Source organism: Neopsephotus bourkii, unplaced genomic scaffold, assembly GCF_033783945.1.
Source record: "Neopsephotus bourkii isolate Nb327-2 ecotype Australia unplaced genomic scaffold, CSIRO-AGI_Nbou_v1 NB_38, whole genome shotgun sequence".
Lineage (NCBI taxonomy): Eukaryota > Metazoa > Chordata > Aves > Psittaciformes > Psittacidae > Neopsephotus > Neopsephotus bourkii.
The window spans coordinates 418,627-445,242 of NW_026900555.1; the positions used below are offsets into that span (position 1 = coordinate 418,627).

Genomic DNA, 26,616 nt, shown 5'->3' on the forward strand with positions numbered 1-26,616 from the left:
CCTCCAGCGTATCAACCGAACCACACAGCTTGGTGTCATCAGCAAACTTGCTGAGGGTGCTCTCAATCGCACTGTCCATGTCAGCGACAAAGATGTTGAACAAGACTGGTCCCAACACCGATCCCTGAGGGACACCACTCATTACTGGTCTCCAGCTGGACATTGAGCCTTTGACCACAACTCTTTGTGTGCGGCCATCCAGCCAGTTCTTTATCCACTGAGTGGTCCATTCATCAAATTGATGTCTCTCCAATTTAGAGACAAGGATGTGGGACAGTGTGGAACGCTTTACACAAGTCCAGGTAGATGACATCAGCTGCTCTACCGCTGTCCTTCAGTTCTGTAGCCCTGTCATAAAAGGCCACCAAATCGATCAGTTAGGATTTCCCCTTAGTGAAGCCATGCTGGCTGTCACCAAGCACCTTGTTGATTTTCATGTGCCTTAGTATGCCTTCCAGGAGAATCTGCTCCAAGATTTTGCCAGGCACAGAGGTGAGACTGACTGGTCTGTAATTCCCCGGGTCATCCATTTTCCCCTTCTTGAAAATGGGGGTTATATTTCTCTTTTTCCAGTCATCGGAACTTCACCTGACCGCCGTGATTTTTCAAATATGATGGCCAGCGGCTTAGCAACTTCCATTTGCCAGCTCCCTCAGGACCTGCGGATGGATTTCATCAGGACCCATGGACACATGCACTGTCCTAAGGATCTCAAATTCGACCATCTCGTGGTCGCTTCATCCAAGGCTGCTCTTGAGCACCACATTTCCAACAAGCCCTTCCCTGTTGGTGAGCATGAGGTCAAGCATGGCACCTCTCCTTGTCGGTTCCTCTGTTACTTGCAGAAGGAAGTTGTCTTCCACACAATCAAGGAACCTCCTGGATTGCTTGTGCTGGGCCATACCATCATTCCAACAGATGTCAGGGTGGTTGAAGTCACCCATGAGAACAAGGGCGTGTGAGCGTGAGGCTTTTCCTATCTGCCTATAGAGTGCTTCATCCACAGATTCCTCTTGATCAGGCAGTCTGTAACAGATCCCCACAGTAATGTCTCCCATCGCTTTTTTCCCTTTAACCCTGACTGACAAAACCTGTTACCTGCTCACCTGTCCCCAGACAAGAGTTCCATACTCTCTAGCCTATCCCTAACATAAAGGGCAACTCCCCCTCCGTGCCTGCCAGGCCTTTCTTTTCTAAAGAGCCTGTAACCTTCCATTCCAACACTCCAGTCATAGGAGCCATCCCACCATGTTTCTGTGATGCCTATTATATCATACCCCCGTAGACTTGCACACATCTCTTAATTCCTCTTGTTTGTTCCCCATGCTATGGCATTTGTATAGAGGCATCTGAGCCGAGCTCCAAATGAATCTGGCCCATTGGCTGGTGCAGCTGGAATATCTCTACATTGCTCTGAGCATTTATTATAAGTGCTGGCAACTGACTGGGTGTGTTGGGATGGAATGATGCCCCCCTCCCCCAACACATCTAGTTTAAAGCCTCCTTGACCAGCCTGGCAAGCCTCCTACCAAAACTGCTCCACCAGCCTCCCGCTAGACCTGGCCTACAAACTTGGGTCCCATGTTCAAGACACCCAAACCCCTGACTATGACACCACCCTTTTAACCATTTATTAACCTGGCTAAACCTCCCAGCTTTTCTTAGGTCATCCCCTGTATCCTGGAGAATAGATGAAAAGACTATCTGAGCTCCAGAGCCCTTAACCACCTCTCACAGGGCTCTGTAGTCCTTCTTTATGTTCCCCAGGCTACTACTATCTATATCCCTAGCACCCACATGTATCAGCAGAAGTGGGTAATAGTCCGTAGGGCTTACCAGAGCAGGCACCCTCTCTGCCACATCCCTGATCCGTGCCCCTTGTAGGCAACCCACCTCCCTTGAGACCGGGTCAGGCCGACAGACGAGTGTTTCTGTGCCTTTCAACGTAGAGTTCCCTACTACTACAACCCAATGCTTTTTCCTGGCAGCACCAGTAGAGATCTTCTTTACTAGTGCATCAGCCAGCTGTTTCTGGCTCAAGTGTGTTTCCTCATGAGCCCCCTGCAGGACAGCAAAGTAGTTCTGTGTGGGGACAACAGATTTAAGAGGAAGTCCCTTGCTTTTAAGTCCTTTTCCTCCTTTTCTTGTTTTTTGGTTGGTTTTCTTTTTGTCACCAATTCCCAGCTTTGCAGGTTAACGACCTCGTTTTTTCCTCCATGAGCTACAGGGGAAGCTTGAGGGCTGCACAGTTTGGGTAGGGAGCAAGCATTCCTGCTTCCTCTCAGCTACCCTGACGTCTTGTAGCCTATTAATAGCATCCCGCAGCTCAGCCACCTGCTGCAGGAGAACCTCCACCAGGGAGCACTGAGTGCAGCCCTGCCCATTGTGTACCTTTCCCTCACCAGACCAGTGCAGGCACCCTCTACACCCCGAAGTCTGCACTGCAGCCTCCCCTGTCATCGGCTCTGTCTGAGTGCCTATGGTGGCCACCGCCGGGCCAGTCAGCACAGAGCTCCCAGACCGGGCCCTGGTCATACGGCGAGTGCTCACCATCCTGCTTGCCTGCCCGCGCAAACTACCTCGCTGCACTCCTGGTCGCTCGCACCCCCTGGGGCAGGTTTTTAACCAGTCAGGGCTAGCGCTGTTCCTCCTGGCTCTGTCCCCTGTGGGTCAGCTGCTTGCATCAGCTGAGCTGCCGGCTCCTGGGCAGCTCCTGTCGAGGACTTGAGGCTCCCTCGGTGGCTCTGCTCTTGTCACTCTGAGTTGAGGCTCCTGGACGCTGATCTCCCCCGCTCCGGTGTTCAAGGTGTCCTCTCTCGAGCTACTCACCTCAGTCCATTGCCCTCTTGTACTGGGGAGCCCAGAATCTGAGGTATGGCCTTACCAGTACTGAGTAGAGGGCAAGGATCACCACCCTCTACCTGCTGGCAACTCTCCTCTTAATACAGCTAAAAATAACATCCTTTTTTTGCCAAATGCAGATGGAGCCACTGACTTCCCATTCACTTACTTTTGCCCTTCCGCATTGCAGTGTCTCATGGTACCTGCATTTTCAGCATGGCACTGCTACCTCCCTTCTCCTTGACATCACCCACCATGGGACATATCTGCTCCAGGGGTCTTCCAGCAGCTAGTCAGGTGTCCCGTTTGTTCACTCTATGTCAGTCTTACAACCCATATACAAATGGATGCATATCACAAGACTTTATTTTGCTGTATGTCAGTCACTTGAGCAGATGTGCTTTCCCATCATTTGGCTGTAAGCAAGAATTTTTTCAGGGTCTCCAGCAACCTTGTTAGCTCTTGAAACATTGAATGGGTTTTATGAGTTTACATGATCAGTAAGAACCTCTAATTTGTTTGGAAAGAGCAGCTGATAGCTTGGAAGTAGCCTATTTTAATTCTTTAAACCTGAGAACCAAAACCCTAGTGATAGTACTTTCAGTAGGTTAATGATACATGATTTCTTACTATGTGGGGGGAGAGAGGGAAAGATTTGGTAACTACAAAGGGATAATGAGAGTTGTGATGGCTATATGCAGTGAAAAAAGGCAAAAATATTCATACTTAATCTCAGCAGTAAATTATTTTAAACTGAGTAAAGATTTTAGAAATGCAACATAATTAAATGATGGTCATTTCCAATAAATCTGCTGTACTTGCATCAGTACAGCAATGTGTATTACCACTAGTTGTCTTCTTGCCACTGTCAAATGATTATTACATGCCAAAGTAGTTCTGTGCCAAGTAAATTTGACAATGCTTTGCAGAAGGGCAGAAATCTAACTTCTTGTGCTTGATTGGTTTGTCAGTGTTGCCAGCAAACCTAGGTTTAGATCAGATATGAATTTTCATGCTTAAGGACAATACTAGAAATATTCAGTCTTCTTTTGTAAAAGCTTTGATTTTGAGGACCATTAATTTGAAAAAAAAAGGTATTTATAATTTTGGATTTTATTTTTTTTTAGGGTAGGTAACTTGTTTATATATACTTTTGACTGTTAATGAAGCATGGGGTTTGCTGTTTAAAAATAACTATTAATCAGAGTGGTATAGGATTTGATATTGTCATTTTAGTGAGTTTACATAAAATAAAAGGCATTTAACTTGTTCTTCATTGTTAATACAGTCTGCTTTATTTTTTATTTTAACCTATTTATAGCTGTTTAATGTGTCATATTTCTTTCATTTAGCTATTTCTGAGACTTGTTAACACTACTGCTAAAACAAGACAGAAATAATATGCCACAAAATACAGATATTATATTGATGTTGTGGAGTGGAGTAAATAAAAAATAGTCTCAGTGTTCAGTAGCATTAAACTACTGGAAGATTAAAACAAAGCTTAGCAGTTTCTGTATTCCCTCTGAAGTTCAATGTCTTTTTTGCACATTTTGTGGCAAAGATTGCGTCTAAAATATGCACTCGGTAAAACTTTTCTTTCTTTCAGAGCACATTCAAATTTAAATCTGAGAGTGACATTCATCTGGCTGAGCACCATAAACAAGTGCTATATGATGGGAAACTTGCAAGTAGCATTGCTTTTACCTACAATGCGAAGGCTACTGATGCTCAGCTATGCCTTGAATCCTCACCAAAGGAAAATCCTTCAATTTTTGTACACTCCCCCCATGCTCTTATGCTTCAGGTTTGTGCTACTAAATTGATGTTATATGTTTACTGTTAGCTCAACTTTTTTCGGATAATAAGAGGATTTTTGTGCTGGTATACAAAGAGGTTGCTATTTTGTATTATTTTATCTCTTACTATACCTATCACTTGAATTGTTCTTTATTTGCTAACTTTCTAAAGAAAAATACTATTGCTGCATTAAGAAATGCATACTTCATAAGGCACAGTTTGCCACGATTCTGAAGTTTTTCTGTTTAATGTTTGCCTTTAATTATAATGATTAGAATTGAAACTTAAGTATTGAAAGTAAGTTAAAACAAGTCTGATTTAGTTTGTACTTGATTTACTGTTAAAGTGTTCCCAAATAACTGAGGTTTTTCCTTTTGTTCATTTGTTTTATTAATTTAGGATGTGAAAGCTATCGTAACCCACTCCATTCACAGCGCAATTCATTCTATTGGAGGGATTCAAGTTCTTTTTCCTCTCTTTGCCCAGTTAGACAATCGACAGCTGCATGACAGTCAGGTGGAAACAACAGTTTGGTAAGCTTTTTTTAAGCAAGATAAAAGCTAAATTAATCCAATAATGTTTCTGGTTTTATTGTGTGATTGTTTGATTTATTTTCCCTTGTAAATGCTGTGATTTACATTTTACCCTTGTTTCTTTGAAAATTACATTATTTTTTAAAAGCAGTTTACTGTAGACATGTGTAAATTGTATTAATCTTATGAGATTCCAGATGGAACTGGCATTAAAATGATTGGATTAAATCATAGAATCATAGAATGGTTTGGATTGGAAGGGACCTTAGAGATCATCTAGTTCCAACCACCTGCAATTCAAATTACTCTACAGTATTTAAAAGACAGGTTTGTGGCAGTTCCTGCAACTTCTAAAAGAAACCAGTGCGCTTTTACTTTACAGCACAATGCTGTTTACTTTCTCAAAGACTGTGTCATTTGAGTTTGTATTTCATAACATTCGTAATTAATTAAGGCTATCTTCCCTATTAATACATGGTCAGAAATTTGCAGAGCTGTGATTGGTTATTTTGTATCCATATTACAGTTGCAACAGTGACCAGAGACATACCAAGAGAGTATTAAACAGAGGCACATGTAGTATCTGATGCTGTGGAAGTAATCCCTAGGTTGAAAAGCCTGTACAGAAATTAGGTAAATGCTACTACACATAGCCTGCAAATGACCACTTAGGAGGTCATGTCAACTTGTTAAAAGCTAGCTAAGATCTGGTTATTTTTCCAAACAAGATCTCTTGCCACCTGTTTGTCTCCTGTTCTAGTGGCAACACAAGGTGTCTAAACTTATCAGACCAAAGCGTGTTGCCTAAACCTCTGGAGGCAGCAAAACTTGAAAGGTAAAGCTGAAGAACTGCCACGGTGTTCCCCTGTAGGGTGGTAGGTAACCAAAACCTGCTAGAAAACAGTGTTTAGGGGCAGCATAAAGTGATTCTGTTATTTCAATATATTTATAAAATAGGTACATTATGCAGAGTACATGGCTTATTTTCCTGCTTAGAACACTGTGTTATTAATTGTTCTAGATATTTTCTGTTGCATTAGATACTTCAGTAATAAATGAGTTAACTGAAAAATAATTAAATAATACTAAAATCAATGGCCGTTTTGAAAAAATTAATTGAAAGTGGTACACTGGTATAATTTCTCATAAAAGGCACTTGTCTCAATCTAACTTAAGAATTTAATCAACTTTGTGAAGTTTCATCAGTCATCTTTTCTTTCCCATCAAAATTCCCCCATTGACTCAAATATCTGTAGCTAAAATGGCTGCTGGTTTATATTTGTTTCTGTAGTGTGAAAAGTTAATGCATTTCATGAGAATATTTCAGTACAATGTTAGAAGTAACACCACACTCTAAAAATAACAAGTTCTACTCCAAAGCAGTATAGTGATGCCGCAAATGATTACATTCGATTTTAAAGAAAGAAAAGTTATTTGTGTATTGGTTTATGTGGGATGTTTACTCTTTTGTAGTCTGTTTTCCAGCATGTATTTTGCATTGAAGTATTGTGAAGGGAATTAAAAAAAAAAAAATAAAAATATGTGATTTGAAATAAATTTGGAAAATAAAAAAGTATTTTTTTTTTACTGGCACAGCAGGAGGGAAAAATGCCTTATTCCAGTTTAAGGAAGATTTTGTGCGTATGTGCCCATATATATGAATAAAATATGTGTTAAATTCTTTAATGAGCATAGTATGTAATAAATGGTAAAGCAGTAAGTAGGTCTGTTTAAAAATGGAGAGCTAATATAATGTGACTTTTATAAGACAGTGAGAAAGACTAATTCTACCCAAGTGTGTGGTCTTTCCAGTGAGTGAGAACGTTCATAAGGTTCAGTTTAAAATGTACAGAACATTTCTGGATTGAGTTGAACTGTAAGTAGAAAAAAAAAAAAAAAGTTGTTCTGTAATAATCAATGCATTTCTTCTATAATTAGATTATATTCTGAAAAGAGATACATAATTCATTATGCTATGTGATTTTACAAATTCATAATACAACAAGATGTAATCCTAACTGAAGAACATATTCAAAAGATTTTTAAGCAAATGACTGCTCGATGAGATGTAACTGGAATGTTGAATTACCATAGCTTTGGTAATTCATGTGTATGAATGTGGTGTGTGTGCATAATTTTCTTACATGTAATTTAACAGGGTATAGATACTGAGAAAAATAATAGTTTAAGTGAAGAAGGAAGTAGGCAGATAAAGGAATAAAATATTTCTGGGGACATATAAAATATATAATGTAGAATGGGGGCTAAACATGAAACACAGGGCTACATTTAAGATTCATTTGTGGAGTGCAATAAGGGAAGAAGTACACTTATGGAGTCCTTTCCTTCTTTCCCCTTGTATTTATTTTTTTTTTTTGACTATTCTCTATTTCTTCTTTTCCAAAATATGATTGTCGAACTGTGTCTGATGCTTGTTTATACCATTTTTACCTATGAAAATGTATCTACAACAGCACAGAGTGCTGCACCACTTCTTCCTGAAAAGTAGATGACATTCAAACATTTCAATATGTATGTTTCTGTAAACATATTATCTTGGTGCTGCTTTGAAGAAAGAAACAAGTCTGGCTGATGCTTGATGTCCGTTAACCATTATGTATGTAAAGTCTGTAGAATTTATTTCTTTCTGGTGACCAATTTGGGAAACCCAGAAGTTGTTGCTTGCATAGTTGTGCTGGCCCTTGTCGTACTGTGTTCCTGAGAGGTAGGAAGCATAAATAGCTTGGTACCCCAGTATATGTGTCCAGGCTTTCCAGACTACTTTTCTGAATCCTCTCCTAAACATACCAAAATCTGTTTAATAACTTCAAGGTACACAGTTACTTGTTTAATTATGTTTTTTTAACATTAGAAAGGGATTGCTAACAGGGCTATGAGGGAACACCTTGCTTTTTAATCGTCTTGATCCACTTACAGTTTTAATCTTTTCTAAATTAATAGACTAATTGGGAACAAAATTTTAAACCATAAAGCAGGGATATATAAATATATAAAGGGGGAGTGTCACGAGGATGGAGCCAGGCTCTTCTCAGTGGCAAACAATGAAAGGACAAGGGGTAATGGATACAAATTGGAGCACAAGAGGTTCCACTTAAACCTGAGAAGAAACTTCTTCTCAGTGAGGGTGACGGAACACTGGAACAGGCTGCCCAGGGAGGTTGTGGAATCTCCTTCTTTGGAGACATTCAAGACCCGCCTGGACACGTTCCTGTGTAACCTTATCTAGGTGTTCCTGCTCCGGCAGGGGGATTGGACTAGATGATCTTTTGAGGTCCCTTCCAATCTCTAACATACTGTGATACTGTGATATGAATAAGGGAACTTCGTGCTGTAATGTTATCTTTGTAAATGTTTTTTTTTTCTCTAATATGTATATCACTCTGTGCTTTATCTACATCTTCCATGAGACTAAATATTGAAATAACCTATAATTTTGCTTTTTGAGCACAATATAGATTTTATGCTCTCATACACTGAAATTAAAAGAATGGAAGCTAGGTTCATATCTTAAGTATGTGGTCTTAGATTAAGTGATTCATCTGCTGCTATTCAGAGGTGATCCTTCAACTCGAATGCCAAGACTACTACTTTTCATCCTGCTTTTCAGTATTATGATTAGAGTAGATAGTTTAGCTGTTTGTGTCAACAAGGTGTTTATTTAGCAAAAAGAAATACCGAGGGCTTATGGTGGGTTCACCCTGGCTGTATGCCAGCTGTCCACCAAAGCTGCTCTATCACTCCTCTTAGCTGTACAGAAGAGAGAAAATAGTAAGAAAGGCTTGTTAGGTCGGGATAAGGACGGGGGAGATCATTCACCAATTTCTGTCATAGGCAAAACAGACTCAACTCGGGGAAACTGGTTTATTTCCAATCAAATCAGAGTAGGATAATTAGAAAAAAAATTATATCTTAAAAACACCTTCTCTCACCCCTCCCCTTTTCCTGGGCTCAACTTTGCCCACAGATTCTTTACCTCCTCTCCACCAGCAGTACAGGGAGACAGGAAGTGGTGGTTGTGGTCATTACGTCACACATTGTCTCTGCTGCAACTTCCTCCTTTGGGGGAGGACTCCTCACACTCTTCCTCTGCTCCAGTGTCAGGTCAATCCCACATGACACCGTCCTCCATGAACTTCTCTAGTGTGAGTCCTTCCCATGGGCTGCAGTTCTTCATGAACTGCTACAGTGTGGGTCCGTTCCATGGGTGCAGTCCTTCGGAACAGATTGCTGCAGTGTCGGTCTCCCATGGGGTGACAAGTCCTGTAGCAAACCTGCTCTGGTGTGGGCTCCTCTTTCCATGGGGCCACAGGTCCTGCCAGGCCTCCTCCAGTGTGGGCTTCCCACAGGGTCACAGCCTCTTTCAGCCACCCTCTGCTCCAGCGTAGGGTCCTCCGTGGCCTGCAGGTGGAATCTGCTCCACCATGGACATCTACGGGCTGTAAGGCACAGCCTACTTCACCATGGTTTGCACTGGGGTTGCAGAGGAATGTCTATTCCAGCACCTGAAGCACCTCTTGCCCCTCCTTCTTCATTGGCGTTGGTGTCTGCAGAGCTCTGTCACATAATCTCACTCTCTCTGTCTGCAATTGCTCCTTCACAGTAACTTTTCCCCCTTAAACATATTACCTCAGAGGTGCCACTACAGTCACTGACAAGCTCAGCCTTGGCCACCAGTAGGTCCATCTTAGAGCCGGCTGGCACTGGCTTTGTCAGATACAGGGGAAGCTTCTCACAGCTTCTCACAGAAGCAACCCTCCTACCAAAATCTTGTCACACAAACCCAATACAGTATTTTTTTTAATGTTATTATATTCATGTTGTTACCTTTGATTATACCTATATGCATCTATGATAGGAAGGGCTTGCTTTGTTCACTTGTGGTCTCTCGTGTATGATTTTGAATTTGGGTCTGCTGAACACTGACATACAGACTGATTCTGACAATGTGCTGGGTGCACAGTCTTTGTCAATGACCCAATTCCATCACAGAATAAATAACAAGTGTTATTTCAGATGAGACTGTTGCTTTGGACTATACCATATTGGGAAGATGTTTGAAAGAAGAAGGAGATGTAGCTGTTTGCTTCAGTAGGTGAAGTCATTCCAAGAATCCTTTTAAATATTTATTCTAGAGGTTACTAACGGGACTTGCTAGATCTTGTATACTATACAATAAAAGTAAAAATATTGTTTATCATACTAAATAAATGCAGTGCTGAGGCCCACCTTAATTTTCTTAAAGGTGATATATACACCCACCTAACATAAAAGCAAGTAAACATAGGCATCTTTTCAATCAGTTTTATTACTTTCATTATTTTCACTCTTTATTATAGGTAGCCTTGTTACAGAATATATTGCCCAGCTATTGTGCATAAGTTAATGAAATTGAAACATTAGTGAGGGAGGCAATAATAATATTTCAACTCATGTTCTTCATCTTTTTCTGTAAATGTATTCTGTTTTAATCAATTAGTATATTTTACTAATTTTATTTAGTATTTTTTAATATTCAGATGATGACTGTTTGTATTCTTGTCTGTATCTACTATTAGATTAATAGTTTGATAGGTAGTTTTTCTGTTAGCTTCCACAGATGGAAAATAGCCCAGCTTGATAGGAGATAAAACTTGATGTCTTGGTTTTTTTATTAGGTTAATTTGAAAAATCTGTGAGTTTCCAGTAATTCTTAATAATGTCATTAGTTTAATTGAATTTATCTTTAAGGTCATGGTAGTAAATAAGATGAATGCCAGGTATTACCTGTCCGATCCTACTGTCTTTCAATAATTTTACTGTTTTCCACAGCTAGCCCAGGTATTTAAACTTGAGAGTAGGTATGAAAGTCACCATTTCTGAGGTCATTGTGTTTACTTTTGTGCTTCTGATGGGGAGCCAAGGTCTCAGTCCATCATTGCCTGCAGTATACAATGTAGAGTTTGCAGAATGGGGTGCCAATGACTCTCTTCTCATGCGTTTCAAAGGAAAGGCTGAATACTGCATCTGGAATTTTGCATCTCTAGTATAACCTCCCTGTGCTTAGATGAAATCAGCTGTACTAGAATATTCCCAAACTGTGAAAGTGGGAATATGACTTGCCAAATGAGACTGCCTGGACCATAGTTTATAAAGAAAATACAGTTTTATATCATGTGGTAGAAATCATTTGTAAGCTTCCAAACTGTGATACCTCCGCGTTCCCCAGAAAATCCAGGGACTATTAAGAGTGGCTAATTTATGTCAGGAGTCTGGATCCCAAAATAGTATGCCTGTAAGCAGAGTTGTGCAATGATTTGCCTCTGGTTCTCCCACACAGCACCTATTCATCTGACTCGTTTTTAGTGGCATCAGTTTGGATGAAGTGGGTTTAGTATTCTTACTGTCATCTTCATATGTCATGAGAAAAAAAATAGTTGAAAAGGGAGAAGAGAGAAGTACCTTCTTCTTTCTCTCCAAAAAGCTTACAAAAAGAAAATTCAGTTAACCTGGAAGCTAAGGAAGCATTTTAGAGAGCTGCCACACCTATAGCTCATGGAAACTTCCTTTCCATCCCCACCATCTGTCCATGTCTCTTCTGCCCTGAGTTCACCTTACCCCTAGCCTGGTTAGGGGAACCCTTCTTGGCTTTGTGGCATACACGCTTTATTAGCCATAACTCATAAATATGAATGAATGAATATGAATAATAAGTAATGTAGCAGCAGAGCAATTCACTGTGTTAAAATATGCACAAATGTTTGATTTCATGCTTTAGCAGTGAATGCACATTTATAAAAAATCCTTTTTTGTATTCCCAACCCATATTACCAGTGCAGTCAAAACAATTTCTGAAATCCATGCTTACTCTTTGTGCTTTGATTTTCTTCCTGAAGGAATGAAGTAAGGAAGTGGAGATCATCTCACATGTTCTTTGCATCTAAGTATATTGTTAGAATGTTGCTAATGATTCTTCCTGAGGATTTTCTAAGTCCACCCTAAGAAATATTTAGTAATAACAAATGTAATAACAAATTTCTTAATGAATCAGCCAAAATAATTTTAAACTGTTTGCTAACAATGAGATGTAATGGGCAGCCAGCAGATGTAGCAGTAGGAGTAATAACAACAACAATAATAATAATAGTAATAATTTATCCCTTTAATATAAATGGGCAGTGGAAACGAAATATGTATTTGTGTAATCATTCTCTTTTTTAAAATCAAGCAGAAATTCTCATAGTTTGGAATTTTGAAGCCTATTATCTACAGAAGCTGTTGTTTTTGTGAATATCTGTAGGTTTTTTTCCAAGGAGTAACATTGCATGACTGTTGGCTGAAGGTTGTGATGCTTAAGCATTGTAATGTTGAAACAGAAACTATTGACACATAATATTTACTTATATTTATGTATTTAGACGAATGACATAAGCTAGGTGGTATTTATAACTTCCCAGTGCACATCATAAGAATAACTGAATTTTAAATGTAGGGACTTCACAAATATAATAAATATGTATAGACATGAAAGCACCCTTAAGAACATCTTCCAGTCAGACAGTGTATGCTGTGAACACCAATTCTGTGCTCCCATATTATTTTTTTTAAGTCTTCACAAGGGTCATGTATGTTTGAGGGGAAAATCAGGCAATGCTGTAACAATGTAATTAATTTCAATTTTTTTACATAGTATTATTACATGGATTTACTGTCTCTGCAATGTGCTAATTACAGAACAAACAGTATCATAACCATTGGAAATACAATATCTTCATGTTTTGGTGTGCAACCTTTTTTTTCTGCTCCTTAGTAATGGAAAACTGCTAAAAAAAATTTGTCATTAAATTAATTATATTTTCAGTAGAAATTGGCTGACTTCTGTTGTGTATCTATATTTTAGCTGCACTGCAGACAAACTGATGTGTTCTAGGCAGGGCGTGGTATAGAGGAGATGTAGGAATGGACTGAAGTATCCTTTATATTTGCCTTTGTATCTAGGAGAGTTGAAAATAGGCAAGAATGGAGAGAAATTTTTTATGGCAGTGCACAGAATTTTGCAAGTGTAATGTGAGCCCTGCAGCAATCCAATGCATTTTAGTTGGTAAGTTTGTTAATTCTGTTTGAAAATGTGTTCATCTTAGAAGACAGTCTTCTAATCAATATTACTTCCTCTGTGTCAACAGCAACCATTTTAAAGGCATAATTTTGGCAATCTGGCTCTGCTGATAAAAATTATTATATTTAAAGTATTCAGGTTAAATTTATTTTCAGCTGCCAAGATGACTACAGAAATTGAATATCCTTAGAAATATGTTAAAAGTTCTGGATGCAGTCTTCTAAATTAGGCAGTGAATTCTCTAGAAAACTAAAGTCTTAGAATGCAACATTGAGGAGAAAAGATCCATTACGTGAGTATGGATTTTTATATACACACAAATATATTTAGATGTTCGCTTGAGGTTAGTCTAAACATGTGGGGAAAAGAAGTTTTGAAGAGGCTAGGAAATCTTATCTGAGAATTGTTAACTGTTGGGTCTTTTCAGCCAAATTTAATCCTCTCTGGTATAAAGTAAACAAGATAGAGAACATTACATGTAAAAACAGTCTTTTGTGCAACAGCTGTTATTTAGTGCAGTTTCATTTCTTCCTTCCTCCTCCAACAAAGAAGTTTCACCTGAAACAAGTGTAAGCAAGACTTCTGGAAAAAAAATTAGACTAAGCATGTAATCTGTTTTCTGCCTGTCTGTGATCATCATCTTTAGGTAGTAATTGTTTCAGCACTGTGCAAGCAGTGGAAATTTAAAAAACACTTCAATTTTTACTTTATAGTTCTTCTGTGAGTTAAAATATTGCAGATCTTTTTATTACTTCACATCCTGCAAATTGCAAGACAAACTGCTAATTACATTTAATTGCGGTGCCAATTTTTATCAATACTGTGGTACTATACAGTATTAATCTCAAACTTCATTGTACCCCTGTGTGACTACCAGGTTGTTCTTAACTGCTGCTTTTTCTGTACTTGGAATTTTTTATGTGCTTGAAGGTGTAAAGTGTAATGATGCATTCACATGTGATATCCTAAGATTTTAATTACTATATACCACAGTCAACTCTTTTTTTATAGTGGCAATCTTGAATAGTGCAGAAGGATTAGAAGCTAGTGTTACTAATTGCAGACCTGAACTGATGCTGTGGATCTGGATTGTGGTGTCTTTAAGTTCAATAGATGTTAAAAGCCATTTTGGACTTGGAAAAAGGCATAGCTCATCACAAAGGTATTGGCTTAATTAATACATTTTCCTGGAACTAGAAATATTGGCATTACTTTGCAGTGACAGCTAAAGTAGCTCTGTGCAGAGCTAATGCAGTCAGGCAGGATTAATTAGTTCAGCCATACCCCATGTAAAGATGGTCAATGTCTAAAAAGTGGTATTTGGGCTCTGTCAGCATCTGAATTAAGGAACATCCTTAATTCAGTCTTTCTTGCATAGAACCAGTTTGTATGTTTCTGTCTGTGGCACAGCTAAATACTAACTGTCCACTGATTATTTCTAAATTGACTGTTGTGTTTTATGTGTACTTAAAAGAAAAGGAATGAGACCTAAACCCTAACCTTTATTGTTAGGGAGTGAGTGTGTCTTATAAGTTATATTTGGACTTCTGTTAGGATGTGTAACAGTTGTGTAGAGATTGTATTAATATGAGGTAAGAATAACTGCAGCCCATGAGTTCACATGTAAGTTCATAGAATGGACAAATAAACTGCAATACAAAGAAATGCACTTTTGATAGATCACTTACAGGTGTGGAAGTACATTTTAAACTTATGTCTAGTGCCATATTCATGGTACAACAATCTTTTAAATGCATTTTAAGAATATTTTTGGTTTTTCAATATAATATTAGTAGTATTTATAGTTGTAATTTAGGTCTTAATCCTACAAGGATGTATACTGTTTCTTAACTTCATGCATAATTAGTTATCCTCCTAAGCCATAAAATTATTCATAAAGGATGATGGTAAGCACCATCTATTTGGAATTTCCTTTGACCTACTAAATTTAAACCAAAAAAGTCTTTAAAAATAAGACTCCAGTCCTTTGGATGAGCTTCTTATGGATTGTCATATAGTAAAAATTATGAATATCTTATTTTAGATGACAGGTACAATAGAAACTTTCAGTCAGGGTAAGAAAAAAATATGCATATAACTTGATTTGAAATTGACATGACAGCTTGACAGGCTGTTTTGATAAAAGCTTTGGAGTACTGTAAATGGATATTATTTGTGTTCTTTTATTCCTGACACTGTGGAGCATTCTGTATGTGATTTTAGACTGATTATTGAGACTATTCAACAATGAAGGAAGACAAGGCACTATTTCATGTTCACAGCATGTACTTTACCTACACTGTGTACTTTTTGAATGGCAGCCTTGCTCACCAGATGAAATAAATACTGTTTTCCTCAGCACATTGGTTATTTTTTGGTGCTGCAATGAATTTAACCATCTCAACATATATTTTGAAGTCAAAAGATTGTATTTGGGGAGCAAGCAAACCTTTAGCAGACTAGATACTTAACATAAAAGTGAAATTTATAAAATGCAAGTTGGACATTTCCTTTAATGCACTTTTTCATAGCTGCATAAGCCACAGTTTTCACCTTTGCCTGTGCTCACCACCCGTGCAAGAACTTTCCTGGTTGCAGATACTTATCGGTACAGCTAGGAACTGATATACCTATTTTATTTTTAGAAAAAGAGTAATGACTTCATGTATGCCTTGTATATGCAGTAGAGTGCATTCTGTCGTCTACCTTTTTGGGATATTCTAAAAATAATTTAAAATATTTCCTTTCTGTCAGAAATGTGGGTTGTTCTTTTTAATTTCTTCCTTTCCTCTGGTTTTTCAGCACCAGATGAGTGTTTTGTTGTTTACCTCTCACCACCCAGGAGTCAATTGGGAATTTTTGCTCATGTTGCAGTGATTTCTGATGTTTCCACTGTTGGATTTCATAACATAGTTTCACTTTCTTGATGAGTCTGTTGCGTGAAGTTTTTCAGATCTATTCTGTTTCTAAATTGTAACCTTTTCTGACCACTTTTGTCCCCTCCCTGTGCTTTCTGAGCACCTCGCTTACTTCTCGGATGGGTTTCTGGGTGATTTCTTTGTGACCTATGGAGTCTCTCTGTGCTTTCCTAGCTGGATGAAAGTGATTCTCAATCTTCATTTGGTCAGGCCTAGATAATTATTCTCATCTTTGGTCTGGAGACAGTATGAAGGAGGCTCTCCATCCTGCTATTGTTCCACTGTGGTTTGTGGTGGGCATCGTTGGCCACGTGCATGTTCAACAATTTTATGCCTCATTTCTGTAATAGTAGTGACTTGAGGGGCTGAAAGTGTGGAAGGCTGATATACCTAGTTGATGCAAATTTTGCAGTTTAGCATAGTTAGTCTGCATGGTAAAATGAATGACGTGGCCCCTGCCTGCATCATTCTAGCACTGTCAGCTGGATCACACTCATCATATGCTGCCTCTTACAATTGCAAAACATTTCACTAGAACTGCAAGCTGCAGGACTGGGTATTTAAAACTGGGTTAGTCTTGGTCAAATCAGGAGAACTGACAAAATGATTTTGCACTTCTGTCTGAATATGAACTCCCGCTTCTACCATTGTAATATGTGAGCAATCATTGGAGAAACTTGTCAACAGGAAAAGTAAGATTTGTATTCTTTCAAGGAATCATTCACTACTTCAGGCCTGTTTCTGTTCGCTAAATAGCTGGTGAAGATTGAGAATGTGATAGACTGAATTTTCTACATTTGTAATCTGAAAAAAGAATGCTTGTTCTTTACATGCAGTGCTACCCTATTGGCTTTCTTGGTTGAGCTTCTTAAGAGTTCAGTAGCCATGCAAGAACAAATGCTTGGTGGAAAAGGCTTTCTAGTCATTGGCTACCTCCTTGAAAAGGTATGTTTGGAGGGGTTTTGTCTCTGTTCTTAGTATTTCAGCTGTCATTGTGGAATTTCCAGTCCCTTAGTTTAAAGGACTGGTGGAATAAAATGTATTTGTGACACAAGTTATTTTTGATTTATAATACTTATAGTTATCCTCCTATATGCCAATATTGGAAGAATCAGTTTTCTGTCTAATTTATGCATTTTCTTTAGGTCTGTTTGTGAAGCATTTAAATATATGTAATCACTTGTGTTTCTCCACTCGCTGTCACCAGACTCTCATTTGGGAAAGTTCTTTTGTTCCCAGTTTGTACAAGTATACCACAACATGTCATAATTTAAATTTCTTTTTTCTTTTTTTGTTTTCTATTTTTGTATATGTTAATAAAAATTAAGTTAATCCTCCGTGGCTCAATCCTGAAATTGTTGAATTGTTGAAATAGTTGCTCTGTGTTTTGAAGAAGAAAAACTAAAATAATTTCATTTCTGAAAGAAACATTTGCAAGGGGCATGCCCTTTACTTGCCCATTTTCAGACATGATGAGCAGTTATCACAAAACTGAGGTCCAGCTCATATGCTTGTGTGAGGAACATAACCTGCCTCCTGGCCCAAAGCCCTCATGAAATGTTGTTACTGTGATTTAATAATCTGAAAACTATTGTTGGCTGTACTAATACAGTAATACTCCTATGACTGAATCTCATTGCTCTGACATTCTTGAATGTCTGCTACTGTATTTTTCATTAGCATGCAGTCAGTATAACTATCATTTGAGAAGAAGTCGTGACCAGAGCTTTGTGTTGTCCAGTAGTGAAATTAAGTAACAATAATTTCACCTTTAAAAAGGTACTAAATTTTGTATAATAATGATAAATAATTTCTCTTATTCTGGTCCCTATGTTATTTTCAGCTAGGGAAGTACTTTCTTATAGCAGAAATGCTTCACTGAAGTAACATCTAAAAGCAGATTATTTTCTACGCTTCTGTGTTTTCTGTACTGAGCAAATGTCATTTAGAATGTCAAAGAACTAGTCTAAAGTGTTGGGGTTTTTTTACTGGTAGGTTTTCTTGTGACTTAGAAATAATGAATTTACAAAGCTGTTAGCTCTATTTCTGTAAGTTATATACAGGCAAGCTAGTGAGCCTCCATGGAGTCCTTTCAACTAGAATAGAGCACTATGGTTTACACACATCGAATACGTCAATTTAGAATGCTGTATGTGAAATAGCACCTGCTACAATCATTACACTTAGAGTATGTGAATGTTTAAAAGATTTTGATTGATTTTATCACAACATAATTCTTACAGTGTATGCTTTTTTTTTTTTTTCTGGGAGGTTTTATACTGTATTCTCCCTAGCTACAGCTTTCAAAAAGATGTGTTTTATATTTCCAGTAAATGCTTATATTCACTTGGCACACATGGCAGAAAAATATCCTTTTGTTTCCTAGCCAAGCTCAATTTTATTATTTATAAATTTTCTGTTCATTTGCATGTGATCAAATACTTCAGAGAGGACAGAAAGCTTTCTTTTTCTGACTTGAACTTCAAAATAGCATTGTCGTTCTTATTAGTTGCAGACTACTTATTATGAATTGCGATGTACAAGCCAAATTAAGCTCAGCATCCAGGCTGAACTTGTATTACTGACAAAAGGACTTCACTTCTAAAAAGTAACAAATATTTGCATTTTCCCAGCATTACCAAGAACGTGCACTTACAGCATTAAAAGTAATTGGAACATTTTGTAGAGAAGGCAGGGGGAAGGACGTTTAGTAGTTTTTCCTATTAGTTCCTTTTGTTAACTTAGTATAGAAAGAAATTTGTCAAAGTCCACATGCCATGTTGCTGCATAGGAGCAAGTCTCAACAGTGTTTTTGTAGCATATGATATGAAACTGAAGGACTCTTGAAATTTGAGGAAACCTTGAACCCACATTCTTCTGATACCTGCTTATGTTTAAGAAACAAAAGCAAGTCTACCATTATTGTGTGTTTGCATAGTCTAACACCCAGTTTTAACAAGACGCATCCTTAACTGAAGAAGAGTTAAGGACTTCAGATGAATTTCTTAGGCAGTATGTTGTAAAATGTAGAATCCTGACTGCATTATAATAAACCAAAACCAACACCCATTTCCCTCCTTCCCCCTCCAAAAAAAAAAAAGGGGGGGGGATTTAACCAAAAGGATTTAACCTCAGTTACTGATGAATATTTTTAACCTGTGTGTAGCTGTTAGGCTTATTGTGAATTATTAGAAAGTTTAAGTAGCTGATAACTTTTTTTTTCTCACTTTCATATTCAATGACATAAAAACAATTACAGTGTTGCATGTGTTTAGTAAAGATAAGCCTGCTCGAAGTATAATGAGGAACAAGATTTTTTACCTTTGCTCTTTCTGACTGTTTTTCCCCAGTCATCTAGAGTTCATATAACCAGAGCAGTTCTGGAACAGTTTTTGTCATTTGCAAAATATTTGGATGGATTGTCTCATGGAGCACCTCTACTGAAGCAATTATGTGATCACATCCTTTTTAATCCTGCTATCTGGATACATACCCCTGCAAAGGTAATTGTACAGTTGAATGATGTTACAAGTCTCCTACAGTGAAATGAAATGCTAGTATTCTTTTATACCATAGTACTTGGGGTTTTTGTTTTTGTTTGTTTGGGTTTTCTGTTTTGTTTTTTTATTTTAATATGTGGTGATAAAAAAGATTTTTTTAGATCATGAAGTCTGTACCCTGCATAACTATATTCTCCAGTATCTTTTTGTAAGCCCCTAAAACCAGTTACATTCTTGCCTAAGGTTCTGGCTGATTCTGTTTGAAAGACTGTTTCTAGAAACCCAGTCCCTTTTTCAGGGCTGGCATCACACTGCTTTCCTAGAGATTAAGCATAGAAGTACGTATTTTTGATTGTAAGGAAAAGGTGATAAATGTTTTGTTACACATTCTCATAAGCTTCCATTTTAATTTAAGTTACATATTTTAGATTGATAAAAACTATACAAAATTGTCACTCATCTCTGGTAGAAACGAATCAGTTGTGTCCCTAAATAATCAGTGTTTAGGAATCTGAACTAAAGCAAAAAGTGGCATGGTCCTAAAATCTGAAAACATACACTTTTTGTAAAAAAAGGCCTGAATAGGAAAACAAACAGAACAGCACATTTATCATGACTTGAATCATAGAATCATAGAATCATTATTTTGGAAGCAGCCTCTAGAAGTCATTCCAGGTGTCAGTCCAGTCCCTGCCCTAACTACAGTTGTAATTATGTTTTATTTTTTATATATCATATCCAAAATAAATCCTAAAGAACCTGCAACTTAAGGTTACTAATATAGAACTTACATTAATGTGGGTAACTGTTTCATTCTTCAGGTGCAGCTGTCTTTGTATACCTACTTGTCAGCTGAATTCATTGGAACTGCTACAATCTATAACACTATACGCAGAGTAGGAACAGTACTACAGTTAATGCACACACTGAAATACTACTACTGGGTGGTTAATCCTGCAGATAGCAGTGGCATTACTCCTAAAGGATTAGGTAAGTGCAATGTGTAAGAGGGAAAGTATAAGCAATTCTTGCATAGGAAGATTTACGATGTAAATGTGTGAAAACTTCTCAAATCTGTAGACAAGGAGGTAAGTAAATGGCAATAATCACCCCCAGTGGTCACAGAATCACAGAATGGTTTGGTTTGAAAGGGTCCTTAGAGCTTTGAACGCTTCCTGGGTTGTCAACAGTAGGACTAGGCAAGTACATTTAGTGTATCCTACACCTCTGATGATAATTCCTCATATTTGTATGTATTCCCAGAAGATTCCAACTCTGGTCTTTGCTCACATCCCATATACTTATGTGGGCATACTTAGAAAACATTAAAATCACCAATTTTTCTGTAACAAAAAGGAAACATTAAGCAAATTTCATATGGCAAAGAAAACTTTGTGTGGTGTGAGTGATTGCTAGTGTTAAATGACCTTGAAAACAGATGGAGACTTATAGTTCTCACTGCCGAGATATCTGAAGCTGTATTTCCAGTTCAATAATATTTTTTCTCTGCTCTTTCAAAGTAGAGATTGGTTTAACTTTAGAGTCATGTGCTTAGCTTAGCTCAGGAAGCACTGAATGATAGCAACAACAAAATACAACAATACATGTGGACTAAACATTGTATGTAGCACGTGTGTATTAGCCAAAGCATCAAATTATTCTAATCCTGTACACTCTAGCTGTAATGTCATTACGTCTCGCTAACTACCTGTGCTCTGCTCTGTTGAGGGTAACGCTCTTGATCCTCCAGGACCACCAGGCACGAAAGGAGTTCAAGGACCTAAAGGTGATCCTGGCTTCCCAGGAAACCATGGTCTCCCAGGACAGGCAGGTTTTGATGGAATACCAGGGTCCACAGGTGACCCCGGACCAAGTGGACCACCAGGACTCCCAGGCCCACCAGGCATCCCTGACATTGGTGGTCAAGGTCCACCTGGATCTCCAGGACCTCCAGGTCCTGTTGGCCCCCCAGGGCTGCAGGGCATTCCAGGGCAGAAAGGGGATCCAGGTCCTCCAGGCTTTGAGGTTCCTGGTCCTCCAGATGACTGAGGAACCCCAGGATATCCAGGATCCCCTGGTCTCCCAGGGCCTCAGGGTTCACCTGGACTGCCTGGCCAGGATGGAATACCTGGATTTCCAGGTGCCAAAGGGGAGATGGGTGTCATGGGAGCCCCTGGTCCTCCATTTAAAAAAAAAAAAAAACAACTGTCATGGTTTAAGCCCAGCCATGACTCAGAACCACGCAGCCGCTCTCTCATTGCCCCCCCCCCCCCTTTCTCCCTCCCTGCCCCTGGAGGGATGGGGAGGAGAATCAAAAGAATGTAACTCCCATGGGTTGAGATAAGAACAGTCCAGTAAGTAAGGTATAGCGCAAAGCACTACTGCTACCACCAATAATAATAATGATAAGGGAAATAACAAGGGAAGAGAATACAACTGCTCACCACCTGCCAACTGATACCCAGCCTGACCCGAGCAGTGATATAACTCTTCTGGGTAACTGCCCCCAGTTTACTGTACTGGGCATGACGTGCTGTGGTATGGAGTACCTTTTTTGGCTAGTTTGGGTCAGGTGTCCTGTCTCTGCTTCCTCCAGGCTTCTGCTCCTCCTTGGCAGAGCATGAGACTCAGAAAGTCCTTTGTCAGAATAAACATTACTGAGCAGCAACTAAAAACATTGGTGTTACCAGTGTTATTCCCAGGCCAAAAGTCAAAACCACAGCACTGCACCAGCTACTAAGAAGGAGAAAAATGACTGCCACTGCTGAACCCAGGGCAGCTGCATAGGTTTCACAATAGGATGGTTTCACAATAGGAAAAGTTAATCATATCTGAGCTCAGTAGGAATTACGATGTTAAAAACTTAGCTGATCAGCTTATATTATGTCCACTGTATTTGTGACTGTCGAATGACCATCTGTTGGAAGGTAAAGTTTCCAGATGTCAACCATATTTACCTAGACAGCGACCTGAAAATTGTTCAGCAAGTTTGAGACTATAAGTTTGATAATATTGTCTATTTGTTATTGCTGAAATTCTTTTGGGGTCTTATTTTGGTTCTATGTTTTTTTGTTGGTGTTGGTTTGTTTCTTTTTTTTTTTTTTAATTAAATTAATTCCTGTACCTCTGTGTTATGATACTGGTATCTAACACCACATTGAAAATGTGTTGCATATTACAGACTACCCTCTTGGCTAGGCTTGGTATTTGTGGAAACAGTGTGACATTTCTTTCTGTAGGAGGTGTAGCTTGTTTTTGTTTTGCCCAGATTTGCATCTTTGAAGTTAGCTGTATTTTTGGAGTATCTGTATGAGTATTGCCAGTTGAATAGCTGCAAAAAAATATGTAATGTGTTCATCAAGATCTGAACAGAAGGCATGGGGTACACAAGGACACAAAATTAGGAATGAGAAGTGAATCAGGTAACTAAAAATTTGCATACATGTGGCTGTTTTACATCCCTACCTTTTCTTTCATTCTTACCTATTTTAAGGATATAGTACATTCCCTTAACATTTGTGTCTGTTCCAGACAATACTCTGTTTTTCTCAGGATGGCAACCATGCAGGTCGCTGAAAGGTAATCAGATAATGCAGATTACTGGTTGGTTGAAGTAGCAGCATAACAACAAAAATCACAATTACCAACACTTTCATACAGTAGTTAGGAAGGCATTTGATAAACTGTGATGCCATGCACATTTTCAAAATATGTATTATTATCCACTATATCTGAATTTTCTCCTTTTTTGTTTAGTTAGATTTGTAGATAAACTTGGCATTTTTAAAGGTCAGTATCAACTTTCTTCTGTATTCCTTATTCTCTTCCTTTCTTCCTGTTGCTTAGACTGCAGAAAGTCCCATGTAATCGGTACGACTGTAAGAAAGTATTTTATAGTACTCTGCTGTCTATAAAAATAGTTTTCCTTGTATTGAGTTGAAGAATGTCAAGTAATCAGGGAGCAAGATCAGTGGTATAGCAATGGATATGCAAGTCCAGCACAGCTATGGAATTTTCTCAATGCAAATCAGCCCTAGGAATTTTTTTGCTATTGTTTCACAGGTAACTTCTACTTTTGATACAGCTGTAATAACTGTGGTGATTTGCAAACGACTGTGGAAATAAAATAATTGCTGAGGTGATGGGTTGCTAAATTTAATTTCATATTAACTTATTTTCATATTAGTTTTTATCAAATTTACATTAATTGCTTTCAATACATAATATTTCTGAAAACTTTTCAAAATGTTTAATCACATGGATGTTACATTGCTTTTCTCCACCAGATGCTCTTTCTTTTAACATTGAATGCAATCTGCCAACGTGATATGCAGGTCTGGCTTATTCAGGCTTATTGTCTTAGAATAATATAATGGGCTGTAGTTGACATGCTTAATGATTATTCTTTCTCCATCTCTGTGGAAAATTTTCAGCAACTTATAACTTCACCAGTCCTAATATTCTAAAAAGTTGACTGTTCCAGGATATTTTTTTTTTATGCTGGGTTTTATTAGATGGCATACAGCTACTACTGCCATACGCAAGCAGGGAGTTCATGATTTCATAGAATTGTCGAATGGTATGGGTTGGAAGGGATCTTAAAGATCATCTACTTCCATTCCCCTGTCATGGGCTGGGACACCTTCCACTAGACCAGGTTTCACAAAAACCCATCCAGCCTGGCCTTGAACACTTCCAGTGATAGAGCATCCACAACTTCTCTGGGTGCCTCCCAACCCTCATAATGAAGACTTTCTTCCTTATATCTGATCTAAATCTACCCTCTGTCAGTTTGAAGCCATTCTCTGCCTTGTCCTATTACTACATGGCCTTGTAAAAAGTTTTCTCCAGATTTCTTGTAGTGCCCTTTAGGTCCTGAAGGATTGCTATAATGTCTCCTCTCTAGGCTGAACAACCCCAGTTCTCTCAGCCTGTCTTCATAGGAGTGGTGATCCAGCCCCATTTGTTAAAATATAGAATAATGTATAAATATAGAATATTATTATTTTATTACATAAAATATAGAATAATGTCTAAAAAGACGTTTGTAAAAGTCAGAAACACTGTAAAAATACAACAGTGTGAATGTTAAAAGTTGCTTCATGTTAGTAGCATTTGATATTTCAAGATGGAAGAACACAATACATTTTCTATGAACAGCAATTTTATTGTAAGAAACTTAAAAATGTTCCCTTATCAGAGGTAACTGAAACTCTAAGCTAACTGGACATGAGAATTTTCAGGTCTGAAGAAGACTGATGGAAAACTTGCCAGTATCCAAAATTTGACTGTATGTGCTGTAGTGGTTTCAAATTATTCACTGTCGTATTAGAAAGTAAGCTTATTCACGCAGACGTTTTAGTAGTGGGGTGCTTTCTTGTCCTCTAGGCCTATCATTTTTTATGCTGATACACCAAAACACTTTTTAATATTAGTAGTTTGACTTACTATTACTCCGCTTCAAGGTTTTATTGCCTTCACCTCTCTTAATGAAAAACAAAGTGGGTGAATTTTGTGTACGGACACTTCAGTATACTTTCTTCAAAGCCAAGGTGGCCCAATATTGAAGCTTCCTATTCAACTAATGCTGTTTTCTTATAAAATGAAAGTTTACTCCATTCTTCTCCTTATATTCAGCTCACAAAACAGGTGTAAATCTTTCAAATTATTTAAAAGGCTTAAATATGTATTTCAAATTCAGGCTTATATATTCTCTTTCATTACTGGTTTCCTGTTTCAAGCTGGTATTTCTTCTTTGAGTTAATATATTAAATTTGTATTGTTTTGCTTCCTTCTGAAGTATTAGAAACACTTTTTTTTGGAATGTGTGCTTATCAGCTAGTTTGATATTTATTCTTAGAATCATAGAACCATAGAATAGTTAGGTTTGGAAAGGATCTTAAGGTCATCAAGTTCCAACCCCCCTGCCATGGGCAAGGACACCTCACTCTAAACCGTATCACCCAAGGCCTCGTCCAACCTGGCCTTGAACACTGCCAGGGATGGAGCATTCACAACCTCCCCTGGGAACCTATTCCAGTGCCTCACCACCCTAACAGGAAAGAATATCCTCCTTATATCCAATCTAAACTTCACCTGTTTAAGTCTGAACCCATTACCCCTTGTCCTGTCACTACAGTCCCTAATGAAGAGTCCCTCCCCAGCATCCCTATAGGCCCCCTTCAGATACTGGAAGGCTGCTATGAGGTCTCCACGCAGCCTTCTCTTCTCCAGGCTGAACAGCCCCAACTTTCTCAGCCTGTTTTCATATGGGAGGTGCTCCAGTCCCCCGTTGATTCTCATGACCCTCCTCTGGACTTGTTCCAACAGTTCCATGTCCTTTTTATGTTGAGGACACCAGAACTGCACACAACACTCCAAGTGAGGTCTCACAAGAGCAGAGTAAAGGGGCAGGATCACCTCCTTCGACCTGCTGGTTACGCTCCTTTTGATGCAGCCCAGGATACAGTTGGCTTTCTGGGCTGCAAGCGCACACTGCCAGTTCATGTTCATTTTCTCATCGACCAGCACCCCCAAGTCCTTCTCTGCAGGGCTGCTCTGAATCTGTTCTCTGCCCAGCCTGTAGCTGTGTCTGGGATTGCTCCAACCCAGGTGTAGGACCTTGCACTTGGCATGGTTAAACTTCATGAGGTTGACATCAGCCCACCTCACAAGCGTGTCAAGGTCCCTCTGGATGGCATTCCTTCCCTCCAGCGTATCAACCGAACCACACAGCTTGGTGTCATCCGCAAACTTGCTGAGGGCGCACTCAATCCCACTGTCCATGTCACCGACAAAGATGTTGAACAAGACTGGTCCCAACACCGATCCCTGAGGGACACCACTCGTTACTGGTCTCCAGCTGGACACTGAGCCATTGACCACAACTCTTTGTGTGCGGCCATCCAGCC

The 26,616-nt window shown here is 38.7% G+C and overlaps 2 protein-coding genes across 12 annotated transcripts in view; both read left to right on the forward strand.

Moving 5' to 3' along the window:
* NBEA (neurobeachin) overlaps positions 1–26,616 on the forward strand; it is a 499,996-nt gene that overhangs the window by 125,744 nt on the left and 347,636 nt on the right. For 10 of the 11 annotated variants that reach the window (XM_061345312.1, XM_061345371.1, XM_061345303.1 and 7 more), the window contains exons 9-13: positions 4,451–4,648; positions 5,041–5,174; positions 17,042–17,150; positions 19,556–19,708; positions 20,527–20,695. In XM_061345312.1, coding sequence (XP_061201296.1) covers positions 4,451–4,648; positions 5,041–5,174; positions 17,042–17,150; positions 19,556–19,708; positions 20,527–20,695 — 763 coding nt within the window. Of the gene's footprint in view, positions 1–4,450; positions 4,649–5,040; positions 5,175–5,924; positions 6,050–17,041; positions 17,151–19,555; positions 19,709–20,526; positions 20,696–26,616 lie in introns of those variants that run through there. The other variant, XM_061345388.1, reaches the window with a different exon arrangement.
* On the forward strand, positions 20,840–21,853 carry LOC133207867 (collagen alpha-5(IV) chain-like). Its single transcript, XM_061345209.1, has 2 exons — positions 20,840–20,894; positions 21,456–21,853. Exons 1-2 carry the CDS (start codon positions 20,840–20,842, stop codon positions 21,752–21,754), a joined length of 354 nt encoding a protein of 117 aa, XP_061201193.1. The 3' UTR covers positions 21,755–21,853.

Excerpts from the sequence above, each read along its gene's own strand:
- LOC133207867 (XM_061345209.1), top strand. The coding sequence starts at position 20,840 with ATGGTTTGGTTTGAAAGGGTCCTTAGAGCTTTGAACGCTTCCTGGGTT. Across the intron at positions 20,895-21,455 it reads CGCTTCCTGGGTTGTCAACA|GACCACCAGGCACGAAAGGA; the intron begins GTAGGACTAGGC and ends TTGATCCTCCAG.